The sequence below is a fragment of the Drosophila biarmipes genome, chromosome 3R, assembly GCF_025231255.1.
Source record: "Drosophila biarmipes strain raj3 chromosome 3R, RU_DBia_V1.1, whole genome shotgun sequence".
In the NCBI taxonomy this organism is placed as follows: domain Eukaryota; kingdom Metazoa; phylum Arthropoda; class Insecta; order Diptera; family Drosophilidae; genus Drosophila; species Drosophila biarmipes.
The window spans coordinates 12,097,937-12,116,996 of NC_066616.1; the positions used below are offsets into that span (position 1 = coordinate 12,097,937).

The 19,060-nt window shown below is 46.4% G+C and overlaps 2 protein-coding genes across 3 annotated transcripts; one reads left to right on the forward strand and one right to left on the reverse strand.

The window, feature by feature from the left end:
• The first annotated feature begins 276 nt into the window (after positions 1 to 276).
• LOC108031392 (uncharacterized) lies at positions 277 to 5,991 on the forward strand. 2 transcript variants are annotated; one of them, XM_017104757.3, is made up of 5 exons: positions 277 to 531; positions 601 to 2,198; positions 2,259 to 2,382; positions 2,441 to 4,703; positions 4,770 to 5,991. In XM_017104757.3, exons 1-5 carry the CDS (start codon positions 403 to 405, stop codon positions 5,777 to 5,779), a joined length of 5,124 nt encoding a protein of 1,707 aa, XP_016960246.1. In that variant the 5' UTR covers positions 277 to 402; the 3' UTR covers positions 5,780 to 5,991. The 2 variants fall into 2 exon arrangements, with proteins under 2 accessions (XP_016960246.1, XP_016960245.1); XM_017104756.3 differs by having other exon boundaries at positions 2,441 to 5,991.
• LOC108031393 (ATP-binding cassette sub-family C member 4) lies at positions 5,976 to 13,522 on the reverse strand. The gene is made up of 8 exons (XM_017104758.3): positions 13,324 to 13,522; positions 10,900 to 11,133; positions 10,683 to 10,814; positions 10,442 to 10,626; positions 8,560 to 10,388; positions 7,616 to 8,498; positions 6,854 to 7,550; positions 5,976 to 6,796 (listed from the first exon to the last, which is right to left on the reverse strand). Exons 2-8 carry the CDS (start codon positions 11,082 to 11,084, stop codon positions 6,493 to 6,495), a joined length of 4,215 nt encoding a protein of 1,404 aa, XP_016960247.1. The 5' UTR covers positions 11,085 to 11,133; positions 13,324 to 13,522; the 3' UTR covers positions 5,976 to 6,492.
• Positions 13,523 to 19,060: the final 5,538 nt, after the last annotated feature.

Consider the following 19,060-nt stretch of genomic DNA (forward strand, 5'->3'; position numbering starts at 1 on the left):
AATTAACAAATCATACCCTAATAATTCAAAATGATTAGTAAATTTTAAAGTATAACATAAAGTATATAGTTACTCAAGGTTTCAAATAATTGATTATATTTGCAATATAGTGAACACAACGAAATTCTAGCATTGTTATTGAGTTCATTGTTTTTGAGGTAGTACTGTACATTGAACATCTATTACAGAAACATCCCTTGTCTGAACAGCCTATAAGGAATATTTTTTTATCGGGGTACGGTCACACTACAGCTCATGCTAAACCGATAATTCGATAACAAGCCTATGGAGGAATTTTTAAAGACGTTGTTTGTTTGACTTTCCGCTCAAACTAGCTTTTCTTTCTACTGCTGCGTAAATGCTGCCATTCAACCGAATATATTCAGCATATTGACAGAGCAGATGGCTCTGCAGGTAACAGTGAATGGAAAGTTCGGGGCCAACTTGAGGCGGCCCGTCAGCCGACTGGACGATCCAGAGCGGGTGCGCAAAGATCTCGAGAGTCAGCGTCGCATAACCCGTTTGCAGCAGGTAAGCCCTTCGGTTGGGAGCCCATTGCGCAGTAAATACCAGACTGACCGCGACCCAATTTCCCACCAGGTGCGTGAGAAGTCCAACCACCTGGCACGCCACATCCGCGAGGAGGTGGCCGCTGAGAAAAAGCGTCAAATCGAAAAACTGGAGCAGGTCAAGCAAAAGGAGCTAAATGCGTGGCGTGAGCATGTTTTGGTCAAAAAGCACCAGGACTACCGCTCGGCCATTTTCCAAGTGGGCGCCGCCCATCGTGCAGCGAGGGAGGAAAACCAGCGCATCGAGCAGCAGAAACAGGAGAGAATCGAGAAAATCCAAAAATGCCGCAAGCAGGCCTTGAAAAGATCGGGAAAAGCCAGTGTGGAGTTAAGAGCCACAAACGGAATGAATCTGAATTCGGAGGGACGTGCGACGGCGGGCACACAGACGTCCTTGGTGGAGGACAAGGAGAATCGACTGGTCAGCGGTTGCCATAAACCCTGCTGCAAGGGTAAGCGCAAAAGGACCGCCAGCTGTAGCTGTGCTACCACCGACGAGGAGGAGGAGGAGGGGGAATCCTCACAGGACGACTCATCCATTCTGATCAGCGAGAGTCCCACCAGCAACCGGCGCCTCCAGAAGACTCCCCCTGTTATTCTTGACGTGGAAATCAATGAAACCATTTCCGAAAGCCACAAAAATCCAGAAGGTTTGGATATCAACGATCGGTTTATTCAAACCAACCGCAAATTTAGTCATGTGGTGAGACCTAGTGAGGAGGAACCCCAGCGTCGGCCGAGATTCACCCAGATCAGCGATTTGGTGAGGAGAACCGAGACCACCACTGCCATACGACCGGATCCAGGACAGCATAGGGATACAGAAAAAAATCCATCAGTATCTCCACCTCCTAGTCCCAATAAGTCTTTGCCAAGATCACCCAGAAAAAATATAGACCGTGAAGAGACTGTTCCCGCTGTAGTTCCTAGAAAATCACCCACTAAGACAGCTTCAGGATCGCCCAAGAAAAGCACAACCGCATCACGCAACCTGCATACAGCCAAGCGACCAGGACTAAAATCCAATCCAGCTCCTGCCAAGGTTATAGATGCAGGAATTCGAAGGGGTCAGAAGGCTAAGACCCCAGCAACTCTGCCCAAAGTGACTTCCATTCAGGAGCCAGCACCAGAGCCTCCGCGGAATCTACAACCCATTCCAGAGCAAAGCATCCCACCCATACCAAATCCAACGATGACCCATTGTTATCCTGTGCCGCAGACTCAGCCATATATACACCCATACTGCCAACAGCCGATGCAACCATATGCGATGCCATATTCAATGCCATTTCCCATGCAACCACCTCATCCGATGTTTGCCCCACAGCAAATGATGCCGAATCAGCCAGCTGTGCATGTGCCCGCTGTGACTGCCCCGCCAAGCACTGCCACCCAGTCGACCGTCTCCACTACCACCTTTGTCATGTCCACGCGGCAGGATCCCAAGGCCACTCAATCTGGGCGCGTTCAGTTTTACGATCATGGCAATAAATACCATCGGACGTACGATGCGCCCACGCAAACCGTGCAGTGCAATGAGAAGGATGCCGGCCAACTGACTGCAATGGATCATGCCCGCATCGAAAACCAACTGAGGGAACTGCGGGAACAAGAACTGGACAAACTCAGGTGAGGGTTTGATAGAATTACTTTATGAAACGTTTTGAATTCATTTATATCTTTTAAAAGGAAAATCAGCAACGATCGTGGTCAGAAGGCTCTGGAACGCGAGCAAGTGCGTCGGGATTGTGCGGAATTGACAGAGAAACTGGATGCCCTAACCCAACAACAGCCACAGCTCTTGCCGACTGATGTAAGGCATTCAAATAAAGCTCTAATTTAATTTACTAATATGTATTTAATCCCACCAGGCCAATATTATACCCAGTCATCGGTACGCTGATGTGGCTGCCAGGCGAGAGCAGAAAATGAACGAGGCCATGGAGCAGATGCTGCTACGACCGGCCATAATCACCTGCCCTGAAGTGCGAACCAAACCCGCTTCTGCAAATTCTGCGCGTAGCAAATCCAACGCTCCGGCAGCACTCAATTTGGGCGAGCCTCCTGTTCAAATGGGTCGAGATAATCTGGGTAGCACGGAGAGCTGCTGCTCCATCCTCCTCGACTATGTTGATGATCAAAGCAAGCAGCTGAGGTCTGACCTAAAGGCCGAGCAGTCCAACTCTCTGAAATCTATGAGGTTGAAGAGCTTGCTCGAGCGCATCGAAAAGATCCGAATTCAGTTGTTAGAGGAGCTGAAGGCCGGTGAGGCAGGCGGATCAAGGAGTGACAATGCGCAGGAAATGATCGATAATATACGTCAGGAACGGGCGGACATTCTATCCGAAAGAACCAAAACGCTTAACGAACGAGAATCAGATCTGCAGCAAAAGGAGGCTATTCTCGAGCAGCGTCTAAGGAAGTTTTATAAAGAAACGAAGAGTAAAAAGTCCAGTGAAGGAGATCAGGCAAAACCATCCTCAAGGGACGATGGGCCACTGGAGATCATCATCAAGGTGAAGAGCGACGGCACTGTGAAGCAATATGTACCGAGGGGTAAAGCGAAAGCCAAATTAAAACCGGCAGCCGTCGAAAATGAAAAGGAAAATCCCCTTGGCTCGTCAGAGAGCACGCCACGAGAAGAAGCTGAGAAGCAGCCAGAAAAGGTAAACGGCAAGCGAACTTTGTCACAAGATCAGCGTCAGATTTCAATAGATTCCAACTCCACCGCCTATCGCAGTCTGCCGCCAGTGAGCTACAAGAACTTTAATCCAGTAGTGGGTTCCATGCCTTCTCCACCGACGGCTCCTCCAGCCGAGCCTTTGCATCCCTTGGTTATCCAATACGTAAATCGGTTGCTTGGGATGACCCGTCACAGCATAGATGAGATGGGTATGAGTTCCTCTTATGTTGCCACTCCGTCAACATCGATCATCAACTCATCAAGAAACGTAACCCCTTGCGTGGAGGCGGAAACAGAAAGAACTGATAGGACTCACGATGATGAGACGGTGATGAATGAACAACGCATAGAACGAGTGCAGACCTTTATTGCAGACAACCGCAGCTTTATCAATGATTTGCAAGACTCTATACGATGTCAGCAGCAGTTGCAGAAGGAGCAGCAAGCGCAGGACAAAGAGAAAAGTGTGCGAGCATTCGACCAGATATGGAACAAGCGATTGGCCAAGAATCTCGAAGATTGTCAGCCCAATAGTAAAGAGAAAGAACAGATAAGGCAAAAGATGCAGCGACAAAGGGAAAATGCTCCCACTCAGGGTGAAAAGATCAGGCAGCAGCAAGCTAATGAAAAAGTACAGCAACAAAGAGCTCCAAAAGAAAAAAACAACAGTGGAGGGATATCATTAAGCCTGCCAACCGACGGAGTCAGTGGCAAAACCACATCACGCTTTGTAACCGATAAGACGAAGTCACAGTCTACTAGCGAAGAGTCCTCTGCCCGAAATATGGAGCGTTATGCTCAGCTCACGGAGAATTGTACACAGCGGATTGCCGAGCTCACGGAGCTGATCACCAAGGTGCGCGAGGAAAAGCAGCGTCTGGTGGAGGTCACTCTAACATCGAACAGCGATGGCGAGCGTCAATCTACAGAGTACTTTGAGCTCCCAACTGGGCAGCAACAAACCAGATGCCGGACCATGTCCGATCGCAGCGATTCCCAAACGCCTTCTACATCCGAGGCGTTGCCTCTGCAGAAGAATAAGCCCACAGCAGCTAGTCGGGATAGTGGCATTGCGGACTCGCGTCCAATAACGGCCCAGGGACAGGTTAATGTGGATCTGGAACCCATATCGCTGAATTCCTCGACGCAGGGAAATACGGCACGAGGCCGAGTGAAAGCTCCTCCAGCCACAATAAGGCGCTACAGTCCTCAACTGAATGCCGAGGAACTGGCGCACGAGCTGTCCACCATCACCGAAGTGGAAACGCCGGGACAATCTCATATTGTGGCCGCCACGCCAGTGCCCAAGCCCTTTCCCAGCTTTGATCAGTATGCCCGGGAGCTGAAGTTGGACCTGGCGCGGTTGGATGCGGATCAGAGCCAGCAGCTGCAGAGTGAATTCAATGAGTTGGTCCAAGTTATCAGTCAGCGCACGCAAGGAGCCGACTACCGTGAGTTTCCTAGCATAAATGCCTATCTCCATAACATGACTAGCACCCGCATCCACCTGGAGATAGGTCAGGACGCCGATCAACATACCCTGTCACCTGGCGAACTGATGCGACAACTGCGTGTGGTCAATGATAATATACAGGACTTCCCCAAACGCAGGGAGTACTTGCAGAAACTTATGGCCAAGCAACCCGCCGATCAGAGGGAACTGATTGATAGCGCCAGTATCGAGCAAGATTCCTCGGATTCCTTTAACGTAGAGCAAGAACTGCGTCAGCGAAATATACTGAGGAGCTCATTTCGACGGGGTAATGCGACGGACACCACATTGACGGCTCAGGAGGTGGCCAGCAGCACGCGGCGGGAAAGCGTGGCCCCGGTTAGAAACGATCCACCAAACGAGAGTGGGATTGATCCTCTCTCCGGCAGCAACTTCTCCAGCGACGCGGAGCGTAGGGCTCAGTGCTGGCATGCCACCATGCATCAAAGGCAACAGCAGGTTGATGAATTGTGCAGCAGCACCACCACCTCCTCGCCGGAACGGCCTGCACGGAAACCGAGGCTTCGTGGCGGCCAGGAACGCAGTTACAGGTCCAAGGAAGACTCCTCGGTGCAGGATGCGAGTCAGATAGGAAGGTCCCTGAATCTTAGGGAATTCCTTACTCGGGAGCTTCTCAAACACCAAGTACACACCGGCGAAACCTCAGAGAGTTCGGATGAATCGTTGAGGGGTCACTTTCTCAAGTCCGTCCTGAATTCACTCTCGCCCAGCAGCAATACGCAGACACCGGGCGTGGGCCTAAGCCATGCCACCGGAGCAACCAACGACAGACAGAAGACCTCCACTCCAGTGGGATCATTCCTCTCCATTCCGGAGAAGTCCGGGTCCGTTCACAGCACTGGCACCCAACTATTCTCCGGGGAGAGTCACATCTCCCTGGTAAACTACCCAGATGGCACCCCACCCATTCCTTATGAACAAAAAAGTAAACAGAGTACAAATCAAACTCGCCAATCCTCAGCTCAAATAGTATCAGGTGCAAAGACATCCCATCGAAAGTCACCTCGAAAATGATCGCGTAACTTTTGCTCTACTCGTTTGCTTAGGTTTTAAATTGTACAATTAATGTTTATGAATTTATTTATATTTTTATAAACTTTGCAATTATGTATCCAAAAGTGACCATTAAATTTGCTCAATTTGTATGTTAGGCCTTAAATTATATCACCAATTTTTAGAAACGTTTTTTATATTTTAATAAACTCGGCAAATATTTATTTAGTGTCTATCTAGTGTTTCAAGTACCATGGTTCAGTACTTTGCACAATCACTTGCAGTAATGTGCAGCATATATATACAGTATATATTGGATGAACTAACTAATAAGTGGTTAAGTAAAGAGAATACCACTGATCTTTTCAGGATTTGTCATGTTATGAGTGGGCGTACTTTTCACTGGCAATCTACAATATCGTTTTCATACAAATTTCACATTGCAGTCCCTGGTGCGGAAATTACATCTAAGTACAATACGTATAAGGCAGCACATCTAGACTTTTCGTTTACAAACTTAACAAGACTAAGTACATGAACCATTGATAGCATAAAATGTGTGTTTGTGTGTGTGTGTGTGTGTGTGTGTAAAGGAAAATCATTTTGGTTCGGCTTTCTTTTTGGACAATGCTCTGTTTCATCAGGGAGCCCAATAGCTGCAGCCTTGAGACTTTGTAAGCACCAGATTTGGGTAAATGCGATTTCCGATGGGCGCATCGAGGGGTCACCGCTTCTCACTCCCGACCCTCGTCTTCCTCGTGATCTCGCTCGTCCCGCTCCCTCTGCATCCTCTTGTGACTGTCACTGGCCGTCTTTTTCAGGGCTTCCGCCTCTCCTCCCGTGGCCTCCACCATTTGCCGGAGGTGTCCTTGTGACTTCTTCAACAGCAGATAGGGTACATCGAATTCCACTGCCACGCCAGCATCCATCACTATTATCCGGTCCGAATCCATAACTGTGTGGAGTCGGTGGGCCACCGTGAGCACCGTGCATTGCTTGAACTTGATGCGGATGGTGCGCTGGATCAGGGCATCGGTTCTGAAGGAATAGGAACGTGAAATCTGAGTAGAAGGTACACCCAATTTAAAAACTCACTGTGGATCCACATTGGCCGTGGCCTCGTCGAGCACCAGAACCTTGTTGTTTCGCAGAATTGCTCTCGCCAGGCAGATTAGCTGCCGCTGGCCCACACTGAAGTTGCTGCCCCTCTCTGTGACCATGTAATCCAGGCCGGGGATGGCACCCCGTAGCTCCACATCCTCCAAGGCACCCCACAGCTCGGCGTCCGTGTACCGCTCGAAGGGATCCAGGTTGTAGCGAATGGTGGCCGAAAATAGAACTGGATCCTGGGGAATAATCGAGATGCGCGTGCGAAGGATCTCTAATGAAATCGATCCTGTCTCTATGCCATCAATGAGTATTTCTCCCTCGATGTGGGCCAGTCGGAAAAGAGCTCCAATTAGGGAAGACTTTCCAGCCCCTGTACGTCCAACAATGCCCACTTTCCAGCCCGCCTCGATGGTGAGATTGAGGTTCTTTAGCACCGGTGAGCCATTGGGATCGTAGCGACAGCTCATGTTTCGGAACTCCACCTGACCACGCGTTGGCCACAGCAGCGGTGGAATCTTCTCGCTCTGCGCCGGCTCCTGTTCCAGTTCGGTGTACTGCAGGACGCGTTCCACGCTGGTCATCTGCTGCAAGGACTCGGCCACCTGGCGCACTCCGTACTGCACCATTCCGGTTAGGATCATGGCCTGGGCGATGGCCAAACCCACGTTTCCACTGTACGTTGCTGAAAGGGATTAAGAACCAATTAATTTAGTTCTAACAAACTCCTTGAAACTATAAGATACTCACTTTCACTGGAGATAATGAAACTGAAGGTAACTGCGGTGAGGAAGACGCAGCTGACACAATCCAGCCACAAGCCCAAAGCCGTATTCGCCGCCATGGTCAGTTGCCACACACTGCTGTGCACGTCCTGCAGCAGATCAAACTCCTTGGCCACCACTTCCTGCAACTGGCGGGACCGAATTATGGCCAAACCGGAAAGGGAAGCACTTAGGTGGGAGAAGACCGGACTGCGGCAGATGCCCTCCAAACGCTTGAGATCCTGAGAGGGTCGCAAGTACAACTTCAAGATGAGTATATCCACAACGGCCACCACCAACATGGCAGCCACCAGAACGGGATTCAGGATACTAATCACAATCAGGATGCCAAACATCACCAGAGCGATTTGGATAAAGTCCATCATGGCCCGCGGTAGCAGCTCATCGATGGCACCCATGTCCTTGGAGAAACGATTCAGAATCCTTCCCGAGGGAGTGGTATCAAAGAATCTCATGGTGGCATGCAGGATGCAGGCGAACATGCGATCGTGCAGCACTTTGGAGGCGTGCATGCAGATCTTGAAGAACAGGAACCCGCGGAAAGTGGTCATGATCACCACGGCAATGATCAGGCCGCCGTAGATGTACATGCACTCGAAGGTGGTGAAGCTGGTGGCCTCTCCCTGAGATCGCTGGTGCTCCTGTTGCGTCCAGATGTTGGCGAAGTAATCCGAGCTGCTGCACACCACTTGGGACATGATCATGACAAAGACCATGAAGCTGAAGCTCAGAAGAGTGCTGCCAGCATGGAAGTACTCGTACCAAACGCGGGGTGATATGCCACCCGAGGCTTGGGCCTCGGCCAGAGCATCCTCATCCACTTCCTCATCCAGCTGCGCACTATCCAACTGAAGGGGTTATTGGGTTAATAACTGGTTAATAAAGGTTAAAGTAAATATAAAAACCCACCGATTTGCTGCCATGAACAGAGCTACTCTGCTTTCTCAACTGCTGATACCCTTCTTTTTCGCCATCGATGAAAGGTATGTCCTCGTCGTCGCTCTCTACTGAATATGCACTCAGCGTGGAAGATTGCTGGCGACTGTTTTCCGCCTCATCCGCATCCTTTGGTCGCTCGAGCAGCTTTGCAAAATCCAGGTCGCTGTTGATCAGCTCCTGGTAGGTGCCCTGCCTCAAAATCCTGCCCTGGTCCACAATCACAATGATGTCGGCCTCGGAGAGGAAGTGCACCTGGTGGGTCACCAGTATGCGAGTGGCCTTCAGCTGGGCCAGTCGTCCTCTGGGTCCGATCACCTCATCGAACAGATGCCTGCCCACGTGGGCATCCACGGCACTCAACGGATCGTCCATCAGATAAATCTGCGCCGGTTTGTAAACAGCTCGAGCCAAACTGATGCGGGCTCTTTGACCGCCGGACAGGGATGCTCCTCGCTCGCCCACCACCGTTTTGTCTCCATTGGGCAGCTGCTGGAAATCGGTGGCGAGAGCACAGCATCGGGTGACCTCCTGGTACCGCTTCCTTTCGTACTCCTCGCCGAACAGGATGTTATTCCGTACGGATCCCGTAAAGAGCCACGGTTCCTGGGCTGCATAGGAAAGGTCACCCTGGATCACTACGCCGCCATCGATGACCGGCAGCTCACCCAGGAGCAACTGCAGGATGGAACTCTTGCCAGCACCCACGGGTCCAATCACCGCACACAGTTGTCCCTTCTCGATCTGCAGATTGATGTTTTGCAGTGTCCTCTGTGGCTTCTGATTATCCCAACTGGCATTGATGTCCTTGATGGTCACAGCTCTCGAGTCGCCGCTATCCTGATCCCGCTTGTGGGTGAGACCCTGAGTTCGCTCCTCGCGTCCCTCGAGCAAAAGGAAGTCCTGAATCCGGCGCAACGAGACGAGGGCCTCGGCTCCAAAGCTCACAGCAAGGGGATACCAAATGGCGGCCACCAGCTGCAGGATGTTATAGTAACTGGCGGCGGAGAACACAAAGTCGGCGGTAATGGTCTGGCCCATAAGCGCAGCCGCCGCCAAGGTGATGTAGAGCGTGGACCGCTCCGTGAACACCATGGTGCTGAGGTAGAAGCCTCGCAGGTAGGATGCATAGCGAATCTGTTTGATTTCGCGGCGCCGAGCCTCGGCCACCACCGCCTGGAAGGGTTTCTCCCAGGCATACATCTTGATCACCTGAATGCCCTGCACCAGCTCGTTCATGATGCCCACTCTCGCGTCCGTCCGCTCCGCGATCCTCATCCGCAGCACCGAGGTCACCTTGCTCAAGGCCGTCTGCACGGGTATCGTCTTCAGTAGCAGTCCCACCACTCCCACGATCGCCGGAATCCCAATGTTCAGCCAAATCAGATAACACGTGAGCATTGCCTGCAGCGGCATTATCCAGATCCAGTGCATGAATATGAAGCCATAGTCCAGGCGATTCACGTCGTTCGAGAGCAGGTTGATTAGGTAACCGGCTGGTGTCTGGCCAGCCGTTTTCATCGAGAGACGCAGGGTTTTCCGGTAGATCAGCGAACAGCAGGCGATTCGCATCCGGGCGCCCATCAGGCGCTGGCGCAGATCCACATGGTGGAGCAGGAAGCAGCAGAAAAGAGTCGAGGTCACCAGAAGGGCACCCAAGCTATAAGTGTCGTTCCACATGTACTCAGTTGACTGCTCCAGGATATTGCGCACAGCCGTTGCATTGTGGTCCATTGCGTCTGTGGCAGGTTGAATCGGTTCCTTCAGGGGATCCCCCTTGTCCAGGGAATTGGGGGAGTAGACTAAAATATGCATCGATATTTTGAGGATCTTAAGACATTCAATTTCGGCTTACCATCTCCTACTGTTCCGCCAGCTTCGGCGACAGCCTGACTCATCACATATCTTCCTATCGATCGAGCAGTGCGGTTCAGGGAATCGGATATAGACAAATCTTTCGCATCGATAACCTTCAATTCCGCAACATTGGCTCTTTGGAACTGAATCAGCAACTGCGCCAGAACAGCTGGAATCAAGGTCCTAGGAATGGAGTAGCATGAGCAGATGAGCAGGGTACCATTACACTTCGTACTCACTTGATAACTATGTAGATCAAGCAAATGAGGCCATTTATGATCGTGGGCCATAGGAAGCACCGGAACAGAGCATTTCTGAGGTGCGGCTTCTTCTTTTTGCGATGGGATCGTTCCAGCTCCTTGAACCATTGACTGAAAAATAATTATGTTTATCAAAGTGTTCTGTGTGTTTCTTGTCACAAGAATGGAGATACAAATGTGTAATCTCAATACTCACTCCTCTAAGCGGTCTCCCAGCTGTTCGGATCGATCATTCTTGAGACACTCCGTCAGGTCATCTGTATTCAGGCCTCTCCTGGATCCCCGATACAACAATGGTATCGCCCAGGCGAATATTAGCTGTGATATAATATTGGCACCTTGGCGCGGGTTTTTGCGCTTGGGCTTGGCGCTGCTATCCATGCTATCAGACGGATGGGTAGCTCCCGTCCAGATCCAAGTCTCCGTCTACCTGCAAGCGCAAACAAACTATAACTAAGCTCATTTTAAACAATAAAGGCCCCCAATTTCATTGGCTTAAAGATAAGAATACGTGACTGTGAGTGAGTAGTTATTACCGCAAACATTGGCTTAATAACTTTTAGGATCAAACTTAGTCATTTATATATCATATATAGTCAAATATAAATACCGATAGAAAAAATAATATTTAAAAAATTTCTCTGTTTGATGTACTCTTAAAAAAGGTTTACTGTATTCTCTCGCATTCGCAAGTCGAATGAAACAGGCAGACTTGTCCTTATAGTATAGTAGAGCTACTTGCTTATCAGCAGGGACCTTGACCAATAAAGGGTAATCTGTTTTATGTCTACTAGGCAAAATGATGTTGTTTTTAAGAAAGCAAGGGAATAAAAAAGTTATCAACTTCCAATGAACTACCATAAACTAAAGTGTTTACTTGTCTGATAATGCTATCGTGCGACTAAGAACGATGTTATTTTGGAAATGGAAAGATTTGTTATGTCCCCCTCCTTTATAGATAAAAAGTGAATAATGTTTGTGGCTTTACGAAGAATGCGTGTCTCGAGCACTGCTCCGCATAGACTAGACTGGGGTCAGTCACTCGATATCGGTCGTTAGCTTGTATTGCTTGGGCTATTTGCTGTGTCTGCAACTGATAGCACAAGACGCGACGAGCGTAAATCAAAACGCATTCGTGCCGCTCACGCCATTTGCACATCCTCATATGACAATAATCATAATGTTTATTAATTGGTAAGCAAAAGTCCAGGGACCCCAGATAAGCAAGACCGGCATTCAGGCACGTATTTTTGTGTAGTAAATATGGGTGTTCTGGAGGGAGGTTATGAGACGCTGAAAAATACTTTGACCCAGTTAGACGCAGCGGAAATTTCACTTTTCAAATTAAAACTTTTTCAGCCAACTTCAAAAGTGATTGACCGGGAATGCTTCATGTTCTGTTAGGTAATATTGAAACCGTTTACAAAGTAAACGCCAACGCCCCTTAAATGCGTCATCCCATTCGATTTAATAGATTTAAATTGCCTGGGTGCGGGCAAATAAATAATTGTGACGTTGCCAATGAATAAACACAATAAGATACAAATTGAATGAGTTCTTCTATATACGCAGTTAAAGCTATTACAACGCTTGGAACTGATAAAAGTTATCTATGAAAGCAAGTTTTCAATGAGCTCAAGATGGCCCACATTTTTTTAAAACCCTTTATCCCTGCTTATGATTCAAATTATTTGCTTGTTTTTAATGTTATTTCAATTGTTTAGAACGAGTTTTGTAAGCCACAACTGTGACAAACCATTCGTTGTCTCAAGTTTCATACATTTTTCAGACGAAATTTAAATTAAATTTATAAACACGCTAAATAAACACAGACATACTCGCACACCAACTTAAAGATAGCTCCGGTGACTACAAGTGTGGCAACAGATTGTTATTCAGTGATTAATTTATTTCTGCCGGTATCGCAAAGTCATTTAAAGTGAAACTTCGAAATTGATAGTTGCTTATCACAGTTTTGCGCTGGATCTGAGAGGGAAGTGACTAGAAATTAGATCAAAATCTAGAAAAGTTGTCAAAAGTGGAAAAATTTATATCTTGTCTGGAAATTGAGTAAACATCTGGAGTTACTAGGAGTTTAGAGGACTCTAATAGGGTCTCAAAACGTATAAAATCTCGTAAATTAGATTATAATCTAATCAGGCTGCTCACTGCATTCGGGTTCCACTGTGCACACACACAGTCTAAGACCGAAAACCGCTGGCCAATCGTCGACCCCAGCGGCTAACAAGTGGTTGTTGGCCGGTCGTGGTCGCAGAGGTGCTTAGGGTGCCCCTGCTTGGAAATGAAAAACCGGCATTCCAATCGCTTCCACTGCAGCTTTGCATATGGGAAATATTCCACACAAAACAATACAATGGTAGAAACCAAATTTAATAACGGTTAATGACGCAAACGCGAAGGAAGAATTGCAGCAGACATAACAGCACATTGAGCATTGAGCACCCGCACCCAGACAACCAAAAACAAAGCGTCAAAGGCCGAAACACACTTGCACACTCGCAGACACACAGAGATAATTGTGCGGCACTCATTACGCGATGTGCGGACTCCAAATTTCGTTAAATTCACCGCTAGATTAAATCAATTGATTGGCACTTACAGGCGCTACCGGAGCGTTAATTGATTCCACCACTGTTGTCTATTATTGTACCACTCGAAATGGTCGCGACCGAGCAGCACGTGCAGAAATAGTACTAATACCAGTGCAGAACGCCGACTCACACACGCACACTGCAACGGACCAACGAACCAACGACCCCGAGTGCGCAACACACACGTCTGCCTCTCTCAAAAGTTGGGGACCGACTGCGAGCTTTTGGGGGAGTGAGCGCCAAAGTAATGCGTGAATCCCAGTTGGTCCGGAGGAAGCGGGAGAGCAGCGGGCTGTGTTGGAGAGAACCTCTCTTTTGCACTGCACTACAAAAGTTTAATCGTGAATTAAATAAGACAGGATGATTGTTAAATTATGTATTATTTGTCTTGTATTTATATTCAAATAAAATATACTACTTGGCAGCCGGAAGTTTATGGTGGTTTAGTGATTTTGATGATGGTAGCAGTAAGAAAGAGAGAGTTGACATTGAATTTCATGATGATCAGCAATTCTCATAACCAGTGGGTGATACTAAGCGCCTGGTACCGTTCCCAACTCGGCCACTACTTGATTTGTCTGGTGCTGGCTATGTTAAGCACCCTAGGGTACGAACGAATTTCATGCAGGTACCTTTACATATTTGATGGTCTATACAAATATAAATATATTTAATCATCATTCGTGTATCACACATACGCACCGTTAACATTGGCCGAATATATAAAATAAGATTAAACATTTTGGTTAGTTTACACGCCTTAGAGATATGTTGTTTTTTATGTAGTTTTTATCTTTATTTATGTATTTTTCTATAAAAATATAGATATTATATGTATAAGTCGAAAAGACCTGAATTGTTTAGTGAAAATTTTGAACTGTTTTCATCCCTTTCAGCACTTTTAAAGTGCCGTATACGATTTCCTTCTACTCTCAAAACAATAAAGCACTTAAATTTCCTCAATTTTTTTTTATTAATAAAAGTATTGTTCACACTTAAATAAATTTATAATTCATATTTACAACAATAGTAATATAATGCGATACGAAGCCTATTCATGTTCTGGTTATAAAGTTTTTTCTCCTTAAATAGTTTCTTGAACTTCTCTGGGGTAACTTCAGCTCATTGGGCTGTAAACCAACAACTATATTGTTTAACCAATCCCCCAAAGAAATTAACATTTGAATGATTTTATATCTTTACGTTTATTTTTCGCGGCGCTTGTTCTGCATTCTATTGACGTGTAGACTGAATCCTGCTTAGCTAAGACCTTCCCTTTTGTTTGTTTGTTCATAAAAGTTATAATCTCAGTTTTAATATCAGCAAAAGTCAATTTAAACACGCGCTTCGCAAAAAGGGGAACAAACAACTATGAAGAGAGAGAGAGAGAGAGAGAGAGAGAAAGGGGAGACTACAAAAGCTTCACGAATGTAAAATACCGAAAGCTTTTGACCCGCCATGTAAAATGTAAGTTTGCAGATCAAATCTAATAATTTAAGAATATAAATCAATGTATCGCTAAAGAGATTAAAACTTTAAAAATATTAAAAAGAAATGATTATTTGGTTTACCAATTTATTTCTTACATGTATTTTAATTACATTTTTCCAGCTGCCTAACACCCACATTCAGGACACAACGCCCACCGTCCGCCCCCTGTCACTTTGTGTAAACATCAACGGCAACAGTTGTTCTATTTTGGCGCCAAAAATAGCTGAGAATGTAAACAAGGGGGCCGCGCCGAAAGCTCGCTCTTTCACTCAACGCCGCTCTCGGAAACGGTGTAACAGGATGTAGGTCAGCCACTGCGTATGAGTGATATGGCACAGGCAATGGATTTCGCTTTCGTTGCCGCACTTTCAGTTGTGCGACTCACGTACAACGGGACACTTGGCACGGATAATGTGAAAACCCAGCGGAGGCTTTTCCAAGTGCTGCGAAGGAAATTCGCGCGCGACTTTTCCGAATCAATACAGCGACTTGAGTGCCGGGCAGAAGAAGCAATAAAAGAAGGCTTGCGTTCGCAAGCGGAACTACAAAGGACCGCACAGTTGAAGTTTATTTTTGGTAACCCATTGACATCCTTCGCAAAAAAGGCAAGTGACTGTCAAACTGGACAAGGCTCAGGCCAACAGAAGATGAAAACACCTTCAAGTTCTATTGATGGTTTTGTTTAAGAAGTGAAAAATTGCCAGTAAGAGGTGGAGATTATGGAAAACATATATATATAATTCCTTTTTTTTAAGAATCCAAATTACAAATTTATTTAATAAGTTAAGACATCACTGTGTATTTTCCCCCTTAAAGTTTCGCAACATCACCGTTTTTTTGTGTGTGGCATTAAAAATGCAAAAGTCCTAAGTGGCGACTTCGCCAAGTCCACCTGCGAAAAGGTTTGGCTCTTATCGCGACTCTAGAGACTCGGCCATCGGTTTCATTCAACTTGGAGCAGGTAAATTACACATACGCCGCGTGGTCCCAGGAAAAGTTTCGAAAATAAAAACAGCATACAACGCAGTGTCAAGTGACAGAAAGAGCTGTCAGAGAAAAGCTGACTTTGGTGGGCATTTGAAATATTTATGAAAGCCAGCGCGTTTCCATGAAGCGTTACACATATTTCTTGCCCCTCTGCCGCTGTTCTTGTTTACCCTTCATTTTTCGGTGGCAGCCTTTCGCACTCGACATCAAGGGTAATTAAAATGTGGACACATTAAGGCGTCTCTGGGTCCTGCGGCTGTGGTTAGCCCCTCACGCACACAAGCACCCGGATAAAGATATCCTTGCAGCTGGTGACGAGTGAGGCGAGGAACAAGTTGCGGATTTGCGTTTGGGCTAAGTTGCTCCCCCAAAGTGGAACGTTTTATATGCTCTGGGGAACGGGGCTGGCGTGTTTAAGCTCCAGCTACCTCGGCACTATCCTGCCCGTATAATTAAACAAATATTTTAATTAGAAGTGTGTATTAACACTGCATGATTGAGCTGCGGCTGCATTGTGTCACCCGCATGAAAGTGCTTAAATTAAAGGATTAAATTTGCAGTGATGACATCGAAATGTCATTATCCTGATGTCTAGTAAGCTTTGTGGTAAAACATTTGATTGCACCAGGTGTTAACTAAAAAGAGATAATCTAAACTGAATTTTAGATTTGAATACTAATAAATGCTGCTTTAAAAGACATTTCCTTGTTTGGTTTAAATACAAAGTACGGTTAAATAAAGAAATGTGTGGCGGCTAGAAAAGTCAGCTAGTACTTCATTTTATGAGCCATGAATTGCAAATCCTACAACGGAAGTTGTAACTTCAAAACTAGTTTCCCACAGGCAGTTTTTCCCCGAAGACTCCTTGACATTGTATCCTTTGACCCGCCTAAGCCCCATTAATAAGCGGCTGCCTTCTTAGGCTGCCTTTGTTTTTCTTTTTATTGCCGCAATCAACGATTTCCGTGCGTGTTCTTCAGCTCGGCATTAGAGTCGAGGACTGGCGGCATTTCGGGGCAACAGCCAGTCGACAAAAAATAGAAACAAACTCGTGTATAATTCATAAGGCAATGGCATTCCCATTGTACTTAGATACGTAGATACCCAGCTGTGGTCAGCCTTGGCCACGACCGATATTAAAGCCCAATAATTGGGATTCCGGCCAGAAACACATGTGTCGGTGAAAGGAGAACAACTTAGTGGAAGGAACCTGGGTGGCGAAACTTCCATTTGCCCGACTCCCGAGTGGGTTATTCCATGTGTATCCCCGAGGCCGTTTTGCGTTAACATCATCTGCATATAACAACTTGGCTAGAGGTCTTTTTGGCCAACCAAAGGTAGCCAAAAGAAAAGTTTGACATGCCGGGCCAAAGCATGCTTTAAGGCCCTCCGGAAGGTCCCAGGCATTTGGCTTTGTAAAGAAATTTACCTCAAGAGTGGAATGGCCAAAACGTGCTCACCTCAGTTCCACACGAGTGATTATAATGTTTTAAGGAACAATCTTTCAAGAGCGCTGCATAAAAAGCAGCTTCGTACATTAAAGCGGGTCTAAATTGAGTGTTTCTGAGTCAATTTCCAGCTGTGGAAGCTCCAATCACCATCACCCCTCGGCTGTAACTCGATTCTGACCCCATTTAATGTTTGCTTCAATGTATCTAAGACGTTGGTGTGCAATCAATGGTGCTTCCGATGCACAGATACAAATAAGATAGAGTAAATCAAATATTGCTGTGCATTAATATAAATGTGTAACTGAAAAGAGTTTTATCTGTCAGTTACCTTAGAAGAAATGCAAAGTCCTTCTTATATCCTTCCTTTAAATATTCTTTTTAACTACTGCTGTTTCTTATAGTCTATATCATATTTTCTTCTAACTGAACATTAAAAAATTAAGTTACGGATTTAATTTAAGTATGTTGTGTTATATTCTCGCCGTGTCCGATTGCCTGACCTGGTACACATCACAGTTACCTTCACAGGTCTCCCCGGCTCCCCTTGTTTTGCTCGACTGAAGCCGCTCCATAAATCAACGGCGATGTGACGCAATTTTCTTGCCATCGCCAGCGATGCTACACGAAGGCTAAACAGTACAGAAAGGAATATTCCCAATTTGTTTACATTGTTCGTTCAATAAAGTCAAGGCGTCGACAGCTTGTGACCTCGATTACCGCCCGGGAATTGTCACAGTTTAGTTCTGAATTAAGTTTATGGCACACTGATGGGTGGCAAAGTTTTATTGCCAGACCGCCCAAGCCCCTGGCACGCCCCTTGTGCCGCCCCCAAGTGAGTTCAAAGTTGAAAAACCTCAAAGGAAGCTACATGAATTTGGGGGAAATCAAAGCAGGCAGTATAAAATATTTAGGAGGCAATTAAACGAGGACACGTGCATATGACTGTTTCTTAATGCAAAAGGCTGCAGGATGTGCCTGGGAAAATTCTCGGAATTTCCCTGAGGCTTTATTGTGTCATTAATCGAGAATACGTATGTGAGTGCGTCTGTTTCACCGGAAAGGAGGAACTTACTTCCGCTGATCCCAACTTGATTACTATCTACACACAGAGAAATGTATTAAAACAAAGAGGTCTTCAATCATTTTAAGGATACTAGTATATCGCATAAATCATGAAAGGATAACGATTCTTATTTAATTATCATTTACATAAAGTATTATTATTAAATGGTATTTGCTGTTCCTAAATATTTTTTATAAAAGGTATCAATAGGTTTTTAGAATAAGATAAAAACAACTTAATTTAGCTGATTTCTACTTGATTACCATCTGGACGGAGTGTTTCGTCATGGATTATTTTTTGTTTTTAAATAATGATTTTCGTGTTAGTTATTTAGTGCCCTATTAAACAGCATTATGTTATTTGATTATTATAACAAAAGACAGAAGGAAATAGAAGATAGTATTTTTTACTTTTATAGACGGCATTAATAATTTTCTGCATAAAATATCAATAAGATATTTTTAGACCCCCTCAGCAGAGGAAGGAGCTATTTTGGTCCGAGCAAATTGGCGGTATTTCGCGGATTCATTTTCTCTGTGAGTGGACGTGGCGCGGGGACATCCACATCCACATCCACATCCGAGGTCCGCTGGCTCCATTTGCCTGCCAGCGCGTCCTTCGTCCTTCGGCGGAGTTCTTCTGCTCTCGTGCATGTCCAGCAGCCAGACAATGTGTGCAGCGGTGTGCGTGCGAGCGTGTGAGTGAGTGGGTGGCTGGGCGGTCGGTCGGTTGGTCGGCTGTTTGGATGCGAGT